The sequence below is a fragment of the Protopterus annectens genome, chromosome 14.part0 (genome assembly GCF_019279795.1).
Source record: "Protopterus annectens isolate FY-2018-M chromosome 14.part0, PAN1.0, whole genome shotgun sequence".
In the NCBI taxonomy this organism is placed as follows: Eukaryota; Metazoa; Chordata; order Ceratodontiformes; family Protopteridae; genus Protopterus; species Protopterus annectens.
The window spans coordinates 315,075,290-315,086,980 of record NC_056748.1 but is presented as its reverse complement, the minus strand read 5'-3'; the positions used below and the strand labels follow the sequence as shown (position 1 = coordinate 315,086,980).

Sequence of the window (11,691 nt, the reverse complement as noted above, 5' to 3'; positions counted from 1 at the left end):
ATCTTTTTGAATATGTTTGTGTAATTTCTTATCTATTTTACTAATAGTATAATTCACAGGTAGTATATTAGTCTTATTCTCATTAAAACCTAGTCCTGATTTTTTCTGGAATATTTTTATTGCTTGGAATAGTGCAATAAGAGAAGGACTGCAACCAGTTAAAGTTAATAGGCTGGCATCTGCAAATAATTGTGTTTTAGGGATTAAATCATGATTTATTAGTATGGCTTTGATGTTTTTATTTGATCTTATATAGTTTGCAAAAGGTTCCATATCTAGATCAAAAAGAAATGGGAATAAGGGACAACCCTGTTTACTACCTTTATTAATCATGATTGATTGGGAAGTATATGAGCCTGTTTTAATGCATGCAAAGGAGTTTTCATAAAGAAGTTTGATTAATTGTAAGAAATTGTTTAAAAAAATATATTCCTCCAGTACCAATAGTAAGTACTCATTATTAACTGAATCAAATGCACTTTTGATATCCAGACTAATTAAAGTTATTTCTTTTTAAATTATTAGCATAATCAATTATTGATACATTCTCTTGATATTATTATAGGTGTTCTTGTTCATTATAAACCCAGTCTGATCATTGTTTATCAACATTGGACAGAATTGTTTTATTGTAAAGGCATAGATTGTCATGCATCTTTTATCATCTACATTTAATAATGAAATTGGTCTATATGAATAACATTGTGTTGAGTCCTTGTCAGGTTTTAAAACTGGAGATATTAAGGTATATTTCCAGGTCGGTGGTACCTTCATAAGTCCTTTACTTCTAGTAAAATACTGAAAGCATCCTTAGTCATCATTTTGTATAGTTCAGGTATTATACCATCATTTCAGGTCCCTTATTGGGTTTTAATTTATTAACTTGAATTTTGAGTTCATAGGCTTGTTAGTTATTGTTATTTGATCCTCTGACAGTCTATTTTCAGTATATTTTTTATAAATGTTTTAATTAGATATTGTGTATCCATCACTGATTTGTATTGATTAGTCTTATTAAAATAAGACCTGAAAACTTCCAGAATATCTTCTATTTCAGTAAACTTGACTGAAGCAGGTTTCTTCCTTTTACGGTTAGTGATGGTATCCTTGTCAGATAAAATACGATTAAAGTCACCTGCAAAAATAATGTTTCCCTTTGACATTCATACTATTTCCCCTAACTGTTATTTAACTGTTTGTATTCCCAGTCCAGGTATCTAATAGACAATAATAAAAGTATATAGTTTTCTTTGACTATCCAAAGTCAATGAACAAAATCTGTCTTTTTCATCACTAAATGTATTCAGGATATTAGCTAGAGGCAAAGAATTTTTACATAACGTAGCCACTCCTCTTCTCTTTTGTTTATAATGATAGCTAGTCAGTACGGAATATTGTTTAGTATTAAGTCTGTCCAAATCTTCTTTTATTTAATGTGTTTCCTGTAAAAAGATAACTTGGGAATGAAACATTTTTAAAAATGTGTATAACCTACCCATTTTACAACCATTATTTAATCCATTGATATTAACCGATAATCATTTCAAATTGGCCATACTACCAAAAATAAGAAAAAATAAATAAGTATTCCACATAGTACCCACATACATTTGTAACTAATATGGTACTGAAAAACTATTATATCTAGTGAACTGCTAACTCATAGATATAAGTATAAGATGATTGAGATTATTAACTTTAACCTTTCTATCAAGAATCGTAGACACCAAAAAAAATAATAATTAATTTGTAAACTACTATACATGCACTGTTCTTTCCCATCTCTCCCACCCCCACACAACTCCTGACTTGACTAACAATCTTATTCAAGCACTATCACCTACCCACAAATATGTTTCTAGCATCACTCTACTACTTCTAAAGTTATGATATATGAAAGGTCTAACTTAACAAATATAAAAGGAGTTTGTATATACATAATATTCACATATAAATGCATACTACTTTCCTTAGTCTTTAGGTCTAATTTCAGTTTATATACCTTGTCAAATTAGATCATTTTCTCTACCTTTGAGTTTTATCCAGTTTTAATATCAGTAAATTCTAATCGGAGGGGTTAGGAATGTAACCCTAATCTGAACTTTAGATATGCAAGGGTCAACTGCATTGTGTAAAAATAAAGATATACAATTATTAGCCAGTTTAATTAAGGCATGTGATCTAACTTCTCCACCCATGCTCTTTAAGCTGAGAGGAAACTTTTACCTTATCTTTTCATCCCATAGATTCTGGTTAAGAATTAGTTTATTTGTTTAAAGTACAATTTTAGCACTTGTATTATAAAAATAAATTAATTCTTGACCAGAACATTTGGATGGAAAAAAAATAACGTAAACATTTCCCGTGTACTCTGCTCTCTGTACTAAGGTTCCTGTGATGCAAAATCTAGAGTAGGAGACTAGTCTAAGAATCCAAAATGCTAATAGTGATGCATAAATCTTCTATGATATGGGTTCTTTAATCTCAGGGCTAGTCTGTTAAATTAAGATACAGTTGCGGCAATAATGTTGGGAACTACAGCACAAAAGTGATTAAATATGCAGCTTTGTACAAATTCAGTTCCTTGAAATGCATTTGCTATCACAAAGGATGGGCATAATAATTTTTGTTGCTAGGGGGGCAAAAGATACTGAGCCACTGAACAGGCAGACCTGAAGACATAATTTTAATAATTCAAGCCTATAACACCTTTCTGGACACTTACAGTTCATTTCTAAAGCTGTAGATAGCATCCAGACCTTTTTGGGGGGTCTGACTTACTTAATAGAGTGAATTACCAGCTAATAATGGCCATATTAGAAAGAGCAAGGAGTTATTAATAAAATGACACTGACTGTTAATCTAGGATATCCTGTAGTAGATAAATTAATTATTGTTTGCCACTTGTTATTCATAATTTCACATTTATGTTCATATTTTCCTAACAGAGATCCCTGCATGTTATGGCATGCTATCATGGGAGACAGGAAATTTCTTTGTCAATGTCCATTTATATTGCACTATACCTGAGATATTGCTAGTTTTTGTAAGTAATTATGAAATAAACAATTTTTCATATGTACTTAATACTTGAAAAAACAAGTGACTTGCAAACTGTTGCATGACGTCAGGTGAAACCTTATATGTTGTTAAAGAAAACTGTCTTTGTCATTTACTCTGTAAGTGACACATCTTAAAAGATATTCAGTGCTGTTTATATTGCTAATTATATAATTAAGAATATATTTTAATATTTCTGTTATCTCAATAATATGCACTCAGACAGGAATTTCTTATTGTCACGTAAAAGCTTATGTCTGGTTAACACAAATGTTCTAAAAGAATATGTCTAGGTTGGACAGTTTCCAAGATATGACAATTTGTTTGTGGAAGTTTATCAAAAAGTATAATTTGGAGTTTGTGTGCATTGTAATTTATTGTAGCATTTATGGAAAAACTATGAATGCAGTAACTATTATCACTGTAAAGAATACTTCTTGCTAATGACTTTGCTGTTTGTACAGTTGTAATAGCTTTTACTCTTCACAAAATATTTACATTTGTTTATCTTACACTTTTTAAGTTTATTTTTCAGAAAATGGTCTGGAATACAGGATATCTGTAGGCTGTTAATGGTGTAATATTTTACATCTTATAGGTATTAATGAGTTAACAGAAAGTTGTCTTAAAGAAAGGCCTACGCAAATCCTTGCATTCTACAGTATATTCTAAAATAAACTTAAAAAGTGTAGTATATCTTGCTATACACCTTATTAACATGCAGGGCTCTCAGGAAAATATGACCATAAATGTGAAATTATGAATAATAAATTAATCACTGTTTGTCACTTATCTACTGCAGGACATCCTAGATTAACACTTTTAGTGTTGTTTTGTTAATAACTCCTTTCACCTTTCAAATAGTGCTTATTATTAGCTTGTAAGTCACTCAATCAATGATAGTTTTCTTCAACAACATCTAAGTTTTACGTGACACATTGCAACAGTTTTTAAGTCACTTGTTTTTTAAAGTATTAAATACACTGCCTATTTCCATAATTATTAATAAACAAGTAACAGTATCTCCAGTATAGTGGGATATAATTGGACAATTAATTTTTCTGTCTGTCACCATGGCATTTCACATCATATTACTCAATATCATATATATCTCTCAGTTGGAAATATGAGAATATGGATAAGAAGTAGAAAACAGTGATTGATTTCAGTATTCCAGGGCATCCTAAATTAACAATATTAGTGTAAATTTGTTAATTATTCCTTGCACTTCCCAGTGCTGCCAGTCATTAGCTAGTAAGTTGCTTATATATAGAAGCCAGACCCAAATCTTCTGGATGCCTTAAGTTAGTATGGGTGCTAAATGAAAGTCTACAAAAAGGTGTTATAGGCTTGAATGAGTTAAACTGTATATTTAATAATATGTCTGTGAGAAAAGATTGCAGACATTAAAATGTTAGCACCCTGTTTGAAAACTTGGAAACATAAATATGCTGCATGTTTAAAAAAGTTATGTAAGTGTGTGTGTCTCTACATGTGTATATAGAATAAATATATATACCTATACCGAAATATATGCAGACATTAATATACAGCACACACAACTACGTATATTATTCTTCATGTTGTCTCTATACATATTAGTATACAGCCTGAAACGCATTTAGTTATTATTTACTTGTAAAGCTTCAGACCTCAACTTATTTTATTTTATTTTACAGTGCAATCTTATGATAATCATTGCTGTTCTACTTATCTTTTCCAGGTTTAAGTCTCCAGCTGCTGAATGGGGCAGATGTGTGCTCAGGTAGAGTGGAGATTAATCATCTTGGAACATGGGGAACTGTTTGTGATGATTCCTGGAACATAAATGATGCAAATGTAGTCTGCAGGCAGCTTGAATGTGGCCATGCAATATCTGCCTTATCAAATGCCTATTTTGGCCAAGGAACAGGACCCATATATCTGGATGATGTGCAGTGCACAGGGTGGGAAGATTATTTGTGGAACTGTCCGCATCGAGGATGGGGTAGCCATAACTGTGGTCACCATGAAGATGCAGGTGTGATATGTTCAGGTAAGCAGTGATACACTTCATGTTGTTTGAATTTTGTTTTTCTTTTGTTGCTTTTTTTTTTTTAGCTCACGCATGATGGAGTAAATAGTAAACTGTAAACCTTCACTGAATATTATGATCAAAATAATTTAAACTCTAAGCAAATTCGTTCCAAACAGCTAAATGATCAAGAAATGCAACTTAAACAGCAAATTTGGAGTTTTAGAGTAGGTTTGTTTATTCATTCATTCATTCATTCATTCATTCATTCATTCATTCATTCATTCATTCATCTCAATTTATTAATTTTGCTACACTGGCTGAGCTCATAGAGTTTTTCACTGGATGTCCAGAAAGAAAAATCTTAATAAAGTTAAACTAAGTGATACACAGGTGATAAAACATACATAGTAATATACTACAGCTGTATGTAAGAATTAGAAATGACAGCATTAATACAAGGAACATATTTACATATTAAATTTAGTGATACCTTACAGGAAGGTTTATTCTGATACTGGTTATGTTTATAAAGATTTCCCTAGAGTACTGCTTCTTGTAGATGAAGCTATGGATGCTTGAATGCTGCAAGTAAGAAAGAGACATGAAATCAAATATGGAGTTAAACTGCAGAAAAGGTGCTGAGATGGAAAAAAGGATAATATAAGTAAGGTACTTGCACTGAAGGGAAGAAAACATTTCATTTAAGTATAGATGCTAATGCTATAATTAAGTGCCGAGATGAAGTGAAGAAAAGTTTTGTAGTAGATCTTATTATTAATAGCAGTATTACATTTGTGACAATTAGCATTATAATTTAATTAAGCATAGTAACATATTATTTATACTAACTTACCTTTAATTTCTATATAAACAGGATAAAATTTCTCTAATTATTAAAACCTTAGGCATTGTTGACAAACTCAAGAGGTTAGGTACAAACCCATATGTCACCCATTGGATAGCCAACTGGCTCACAGACAGGACCCAGGAAGTTAGAATTGAGGAGTCCACCTTTATATAGAGGCCATTCACAAGTGGAGTCCCTCAGGGATCAGTCCTTGGTCCGCTCCTTTCTGGCATTTCATTCTCAGAAGTCAAGGCCAATGTCAGTGGTCTCTGGCTGACTAAATTTGCAAATGGTTGCAAATTAGGAGCTGTCATTGAATCTCACACTGATACAAATGTTCTCCAGGAGGGGCTGACACAGGCAAACAACTGGTGTCAGACATGGACTAAAACTATATGCCAAGAAATGCATAACAGTATCCTTTGGGAAGTCATCCATCCCTGGTAACTATCATATTGACAACACACCCCTTAGAATTGACCCAGTAGTCAGGGGGTTACGGACACACATAGATAGTAATCTAGTCTTTGATCATCATGTGTCTACAGTGGTGAGCAAATCATTCTATGTTGTGCAACTTATAAACAAAGGTATGGCATCTAAGTCCAAGGAAGTCATTGTTCCACTATATTCATCATTCATCAGACCTGTCATTGAGTACAATGCCCCCTTTGGTATGTGTCTAACCAGGCATATCCAACAATTGGAATGTCCACAGAGGTTCCTCACTAAAAGAATACAGGGTATAAGTAATATGTTCAGGCTTTTGAGGGGAGACTATGCCTGGCATTCAGGGCATTGCCAGACACCACACTGATGAACCTCCTGCATATCCACTAAACAAACAGCACCAGAATTACCCATTCTAAAGACTTAAACCTTGCCTGTGATATAAATAGGACCTACTTGAGAGATAAGTATATATATCCCAGAGACTACCCTGTCTGTGGAACAGGCTTCCCATCCATGTGAAACAGAGTTCCTCCCTAACTCAATTCAAGTGCAACCTGGACAGTTGGATGGGAAACTGGAAATTCATCACTGGTTTGGCACCTATGTTTCTAATGGAGACAGGTAACCTGTAAATGGTTCATCTCCCAGGCCCATGCTTACACTTATCAAGGGCATCAGAAATTGTCACTGATTTGGGATGCATAGCTAGGCGTAAAAAGGCCCTTGTGGTCATTAGCCTAGTAAACACCTATGAACCTATTGTCTTGTATAACTTGTATCTGTTTAACTAATGTTTTCATATTATGCCTAATTTGGTATAATTGTTTTTTTTTTGTATTATTTTTAAAGACTGTAAACTTATTTTTCTTAAAATGTTTTGTAATATTTTGAAGCTTTTCTCCCTGGGCCTCAGCTGAAAATGGGCTCCTACCCAGTTGGACTTTCCCAGTAATCAAATGTCAATAAATACATAAATAAATATAAATAAATAATAAATATTCTAATTATTTAGCATATAAAAAGTTCCAGCAAGATTCTTTATTGTTACTAAAATAGTTTCTTTTACATTCTAATTTTACATCTAACAGCATGGGGCTATGTATTTTTTCTATTGCCACAGAGTACAAGGAGTTTCTATTGTAATTATTTAATTTTATTGTAAGTAATCAGCTTTGTCTAACTCTTAGTGGCACTGCTGGCGTAAATCTTTTGAACAGGTTGTTTATGAATGCAGGGTATTTATCAGGTTTATGTGGGCCATTTTGTATTGTTTTGAAGAACAGTGCGCTAGTTTGTGTCTGAAGTTTCAGTCAGTTTAGTTTTGGTAATGCTTGGCAGTAAGAGATGATAAGACAGCAACATGCCTACAATCTGATAGTTCTGTTTAAATGAATTGCTGCAAATCTGGCGATTTTCTATGAACTTGTCCAAACCTGTGTATTTTCTATTTCTGTTAATGAATTCATTAGCAGCATATAAGAAACCAGGGAGCAGATGAGATTTACTCTGATGTCACTGTTTTTTCTGTTAAGTAAGGTATAGATTTCTATACCATCCATTGTTTTTTATATTTTTGATATGACATAAACTACATTAGAGACACAGCAAAGGTAAGGGAAAGGAGGCAACTGCTCCAGGTGCATGCAGTTAGGAGGCACACTTGGCAGCTTTACCTGAGGTGCAGATTGCTCCCTAGTGAGAAGTGCAAGCATTCTTGACAGGCATCTAAGCAGCCCTAGACTCACTTTAATAGATGGTTAAATGACAGTCAGAATGTGAAGACAGTGAAGAACTATTATGTATGTACATAATATAATACATAATACCTCTCTGTTATTTTGCTATACTGAGTCTGCAATATTTGTGGTCATATAATGTGCCAAAGTGGTAACTGTCTGTTACACTGTACAAATTAAAAGTATTTACAGTTTGTGCATTATGCCAGTAGGACAGGAGAGCAATGGAGATCTCTTTCCTCAAATTTAGATGAAGAGCTTTTTATTTTATTTATTTTTGATTAAATGTATTTATTTATTTTTGAGTTCTCTTCCCTGGTTGAAGACCTTTTTTTTTCCTTTTTGCTTGCCTCATCCTTTTTTTGTTTTGGTCCATAACTTTTGCTTTGTTATGTTCCCATCTGAGATCACCACCTAGGGCACTAACTGACATAGGAACATTTTTGTCTATAATCTGGTTGAAACAGAAATAGTTGTCTATGATAATCTTAGCACTTTAGTGTAATTTACATAAAGTAATCTTTTTACAGATGTGATTTTTGACATCTGTACTAAGTTTGTGGACAGAAGCAGGGCAACACATAGCTATTTTTGACTTCTGCGGTGGTGCAGTGGTAGCATTGTTGCCTCACAGCAAGAAGTTCTCCCGTTCGATTCTCGGCTGGAGTGCAGGGAGTGCCTTGTGTGTGGAGTCTGCATGTCCTCCCACAGGTTGGGTGGGCAATCGAAAGACATGCGTAAATGGGCGTGCCTTCGTTGAAGGTTGAACATCAAGCTAGCACCTCGGCATTTGTGAAAATCAACTGCCAATCATTAGCAGACCAGAGTTCCACTGTGGTGACCCCTAACTGTGAAAAGCCGAAAGACAACAATAACAACATGAATAGTTCAGATTATGTAATCCATTTTTCAGTGTTACGAGGTGGCTAGTATGTGATGTGTTGAAGCTGATTTAAGTTGTTGGCTGAGCATATAAAAGCAGAACTACATATTGAATAGCACAAGCATTCTTAACTATGTTGAACATATCCCTGATAAATAATTTTAACTACAATGGCCCCAGACATATTTTGGGTTTCTAATGCCATAATGGAAATGGACCCCATTCCTAATCCAGGGCATAAAGTTCATGAAATTAATATTGTTTCAGTATTTGAAGTTTGCCAAAAGTGCTTTTTGCGACACCAGCAGTATGCCAGGAAATGATCCCTGCAATTCATATGGCATTATATGTACTGGTAGCATATGTAAATGTGACTGTAGATTATTTTTTATTACACCTGTTGCTCCTACTACTATTGGAGCTGTCTGTGTATCTTTCTTCCACACTGCTCTCATGTCTGCCTGCAAATCCTAATATCATATGACTATCTCTCTCTCTAAATGGGACACTGTAATTGCTAGTTGTAGAAATTTTAGTGATCAAGATTACTTTTTACTTTTTTTCACACATTGCTATTTTTTACTTCTTTTCACAGATTGCTATATCTGGTTTCCTCATATCTATTTTTGAACTGTTGGTAATGGGTGATTTCATGTGATGTACACTTCATCATTCTCTAGAATGCTTTGTGGTTCATGTTTCCAATTTTTCTTGGCTACTTTTATGTTGAAGTGTTTGCGCAATCCCCAGTGCAACAGTCTTGACACATTATTATGCCTTTCTGTAAACAAGCCCCCTGCCATAAGTATATCACACCCAGCAACAAGCCCCCTGCCATAAGTATATCACACCCAGCAACAAGCCCCCTGCCATAAGTATATCACACCCAGCAACAAGCCCCCTGCCATAAGTATATCACCCCCAGCAACAAGCCCCTGCCATAAGTATATCACACCCAGCAACAAGCCCCCTGCCATAAGTATATCACACCCAGCAACAAGCCCCCTGCCATAAGTTTATCACACGCAGCAACAAGCCCCCTGCCATAAGTATATCACACCCAGCAACAAGCCCCCTGCCATAAGTATATCACACCCAGCAACATGCCCTCTGCCATAAGTATATCACACCCAGCAACAAGCCCCTGCCATAAGTATATCACACCCAGCAACAAGCCCCTGCCATAAGTATATCACACCCAGCAACAAGCCCCTGCCATAAGTATATCACACCCAGCAACAAGCCTCCTGCCATAAGTATATCACACCCAGCAACAAGCCCCTGGCGTAAGTATATCACACCCAGCACCAAGCCCTCTGCCATAAGTATATCACACCCAGCAACAAGCCCCCTGCCATAAGTATATCACACCCAGCAACAAGCCCCTGCCATAAGTATATCACACCCAGCAACAAGCCCCTACCATAAGTATATCACACCCAGCAACAAGCCCTCTGCCATAAGTATATCACACCCAGCAACAAGCCCCCTGCCATAAGTATATCACACCCAGCAACAAGCCCCCTGCCATAAGTATATCACACCCAGCAACAAGCCCCCTGCCATAAGTATATCACACCCAGCAACAAGCCCTCTGCCATAAGTATATCACACCCAGCAACAAGCCCCCTGCCATAAGTATATCACACCCAGCAACAAGCCCCCTGCCATGAGTATATCACACACAGCAACAAGCCCCCTGCCATAAGTATATCACACCCAGCAACAAGCCCCCTGCCATAAGTATATCACACCCAGCAACAAGCCCCCTGCCATAAGTATATCACACCCAGCAACAAGCCCCCTGCCATAAGTATATCACACCCAGCAACAATATGTATGACTGTTTTCAGCCCTTTTTTTACAGAACCTAAATTTGTTTGTTTCTCTCAATCCTTCAATGGATTTTGTAAACTGATATGTAGGTAGTTAACTACCCTGGGCTGCCATTATTAATCGTTTAGTTTCAGTTTCAGTTCACATCTCCTTAACAATTCCTACATCAAATCTTGTTCAGCACGATGTTGTTCCAGGAGATCTCTATACTTGCAACTATATTTATGGCTTTTACAGTTTTCTTTCCTTCTCATGTGCTTCTTTTCTTTAGATTCTTTTCTTTCTTTTTTGGCACTTTCAGTTGCGTCTGATTTTTGTCTACTTCTGGTTGATTCCCATTCCCTCTTCATACTGACATGCTTCTGCTAAACTAAACAAAGACTTCATTTTTGACTTCTCTTAATTTTTTTAACACTTTTACAATGCTTGGATCTGTTGATGGTTGACAGATATGTATGTAGTCCCATGATTGCAGATATTCATATATAATCAGTTCTGAGGAGGATCATACCTTATTTCAGAGCAAGGAATGCATAATCTTGGTATACAATGATATTTAATATAACATTTGATAAGCATCAAGCATTTTTCTTGATTTCATGTCCAATCAAATACATTTCAGAGCCAGTCAATCACCCCCAAAACTATAATTAAGAACAGGAAGTGCAAATTTATTTATAGCTTTGACTTTACTCCTAGATGTCAAGGCAGTTTTCAATATAAGTTTTAATTTTCTGAAGTATTCTTTACTGAGCTTTATTTTCATTTGCTCATGTTTTATTGGCAGTCCTTCATCTATTCTCAAATATTTATATTACATTCCTATCCCAGGTTGAAATGGTTTTGGTGCTGCAGCTTT

At 35.1% G+C, this 11,691-nt stretch overlaps 1 protein-coding gene across 1 annotated transcript in view; it reads left to right on the top strand.

The window, feature by feature from the left end:
* The window catches only part of LOC122788658 (deleted in malignant brain tumors 1 protein-like), a 1,289,564-nt gene that overhangs the window by 264,640 nt on the left and 1,013,233 nt on the right, over window positions 1-11,691 (top strand). The window contains exon 7 of the mRNA XM_044055554.1: window positions 4,784-5,095. Within this exon, the coding sequence (XP_043911489.1) occupies window positions 4,784-5,095 (312 nt within the window). The remainder of the gene's footprint in view (window positions 1-4,783; window positions 5,096-11,691) is intronic.